The 2,717-nt window shown below is 40.4% G+C and overlaps 2 protein-coding genes across 4 annotated transcripts in view; one reads left to right on the top strand and one right to left on the bottom strand.

Moving 5' to 3' along the window:
• Window positions 1-504, bottom strand: part of LOC128251219 (uncharacterized protein K02A2.6-like) — a 2,107-nt gene extending 1,603 nt beyond the window's left edge. The window contains exon 1 of the mRNA XM_052977846.1: window positions 6-504. Within this exon, the coding sequence (XP_052833806.1) occupies window positions 6-504 (499 nt within the window). The remainder of the gene's footprint in view (window positions 1-5) is intronic.
• The window catches only part of LOC106882334 (serine/threonine-protein kinase pakE), a 22,851-nt gene that overhangs the window by 7,367 nt on the left and 12,767 nt on the right, over window positions 1-2,717 (top strand). The window lies entirely within an intron of this gene.

The raw sequence follows: 2,717 nt of genomic DNA, 5'->3' as shown, positions 1-2,717 counted from the left end.
TATACGTGCTGCCAGCTCCTGGAGAGTTTTGCCTGGCTTCTGTTGCATATCACTCCAAAACTTGAAACGCTCTCTCACAATGAAAAGTTTTCGGTCGAACTGTTCCTTCATGAAGTCAACGATTTCGTCCATTGTCAAGTTGTTGATATCTTTAGGCGGATTTTGTTGAGTAGCCAGATTAGCAAGTTGCTTGTAAATAGTAGCGGTCTGATTGGTCAGGAACACTTGTGCCATGCGTTGTTCAGGTACAGCATTAGCAGCCACAAACGTGCGGAATCTTGACCAGTAACCAGGCCATAGTTCTGTCGTTGAATCAAATGCAGCAAATGGTGGAATCGACACTGTTGTCGAAGCAGCTGAAAAATAGCCACTGGAATCGCCTTCAACTTGTTGGACACCAAACAGTTTTAACAGAGTGTCCATATCTCTCTTATGTTGCTGCATTTGTTGTTCCATTTGTTCCCTAAACGACTTTATCAGCTCTACAGTCTGTTTTTCCGCCATGTTATTAAGATGAACAATTTTACGGCAAAGTATGCATGTAATCCTATCGACGATGCCAATAAACTCTGTTGTATTCCTCTCGGGGGACTCGCAGAGTAAACACAACGAGTTTGTACTATTTAGTTATCACATTTATTTATTAACTATAAACAAAGAACGCACTCACCGAATGTTTGTTATCAAGAAACAAGAATGTTGTCCTCGCCATATATATCAATAACCTCGACAGTCATTCAAAACAACAACGAAACAAGGACCCCAGGCGAACTACTTTGAAACATGGGACTTTAGACGAACCACAAACAAATCCAACGGTCCATATAACAGTTGTGTTTACATTTCATTGAGGTTTTTACTGGGACATTCCACCAGTACTCCTTTTAATTATGAATTGCTATGGCTTCTATCATACTGTGGGTTCTTATCTCTTTGTCTTCAGTGTTATCCTTCCGACGGATTTCATTGTTCTTGCTACAACATCATGTCTCATCGGTAGATAATACCGTGATCACGTTTTCGGACAACTGCTTATGATGTGGGCGATATCTTCAGTGTTAACTCCACAAAGTCTGCATCGGTTGTGTGTATGTGTATATATATATATATATATATATGGATGTATGCATGTATGTGTATGTCTGTATGAATGCATGTTTATATGTATGTGTATAGATGTGTGTGTGTGTATGTATGTGTGTTCGTGTGTGTATATGTATTTGTATGAATGAATGTGCTTATATGTATGAATGCCTGTATGTATGTGCATGTGTATAGTTGTGTACATTTGATAGAAAGAGAGAAATGATTATGTCCACATGCACACATATATACACACTTTTAAATATCATTTTAACCACACAACAATGATATGACGCTTTACCCTTCACTTCAATCAGTGCATTTCCTTTCATGTGCTCCCTCTTATTATGTCTTACTTGTTTCAGTAATTAGACTGAAGCCATGCTGGGGGCACCCACCTTGGAGAATTTTTGTTTGAATGAATCGAACCAGGTACTTATTATTAAAGCGATTATTATTATTATTATTAGGGCAGCGAGCTGGCTAAACCATTAGTACGCCAGGAGAAATGCTTAGTGGTATTTCGCCTGTTGCTACGTTGTGAGTTCAAATTCCAGCGAGGTCGATTTCAACTTTCATCTTTTCAAGGCTGATAAAATAAGTACCAGATGAAGGATCTTTCTGGTTAGATCCAATAACCTCATTGCAGGATGTGACAACAAGAATAAAAAGATTAAAATATTCACTGCGGTCGATGTAATCAACTCATCCTCTTCCCCCAAAATTGCTGTCCTTGTGACAAAATTTGAAACCATTATTATTATTGAGTGAGAGAGCAATGCATGTCATCAAAATGACACTGGGGTAAAATATACGAAGTCCAGTATACCCATCATGACTACATGTCTGATAAGGGTACGTTAGGCACATGCATCACAACCATATGTGTGTGACATGGTGATCTCATATCAAGATAAACAGCGCATGACCTTGCAGGTGAGATCTAATTAGAATTTTCTTCAGGTTGAGTAGCCCATCACACTCAAAAGGTCCCTCAATAAGGTTTGTTTAAGGATGAACAAAATACCCATGTTTCCAAAGGTGAATTATCCAAACCCCAAAGAATTCCTCTTAACACATGGATATGATGCTACCCCACTCAGCACATGACCACACCAGCGCAGTCATCTCTCTTGCACGCCACATCTGATGCTTCTTATATCCACCATTTCTCTCAGGGCACTTACACTCTGTCGTGCATACACACTGACATTACACATCCAGTGGATCATGCTAGCTTCATTTCTTTCAAGCCAAGCCTATGTATGTCCTCAGCAGTCATGGCCCATGTTTCACTGCAGTGTAGCATGGCTGTTCGTACACATGTCATACAGTCTACCTTTCACTCTGAGTGAGAGGCCCTTTGTCACCAGCAGAGGTAGGAGCTCTCTGAACTTTGCCCAGGCTATTCTTATTCTAGTAGCAATGCTCTCAGAGCATCCACCCCTACTACAGACTTGGTCACCCAGGTAATGGAAGCTATCAACTACTTCTAGTTTCTCTCCCTGGCATGTGATGGAATCTGTTTTCTGAACATCTTCGGTGTTTATTGCCCCTGTGCATCTGCCGCACACAAAAACTATCTTCCCAGTTAACCTTCCTTTGATATTGCTGCACCTCTTATGTGTCCATAG

The sequence above is a fragment of the Octopus bimaculoides genome, chromosome 29, assembly GCF_001194135.2.
Source record: "Octopus bimaculoides isolate UCB-OBI-ISO-001 chromosome 29, ASM119413v2, whole genome shotgun sequence".
NCBI classification, from domain to species: domain Eukaryota; kingdom Metazoa; phylum Mollusca; class Cephalopoda; order Octopoda; family Octopodidae; genus Octopus; species Octopus bimaculoides.
The sequence above is the reverse complement of the archived record's forward strand: the minus strand, read 5'-3'. Positions and strand labels throughout refer to the sequence as shown.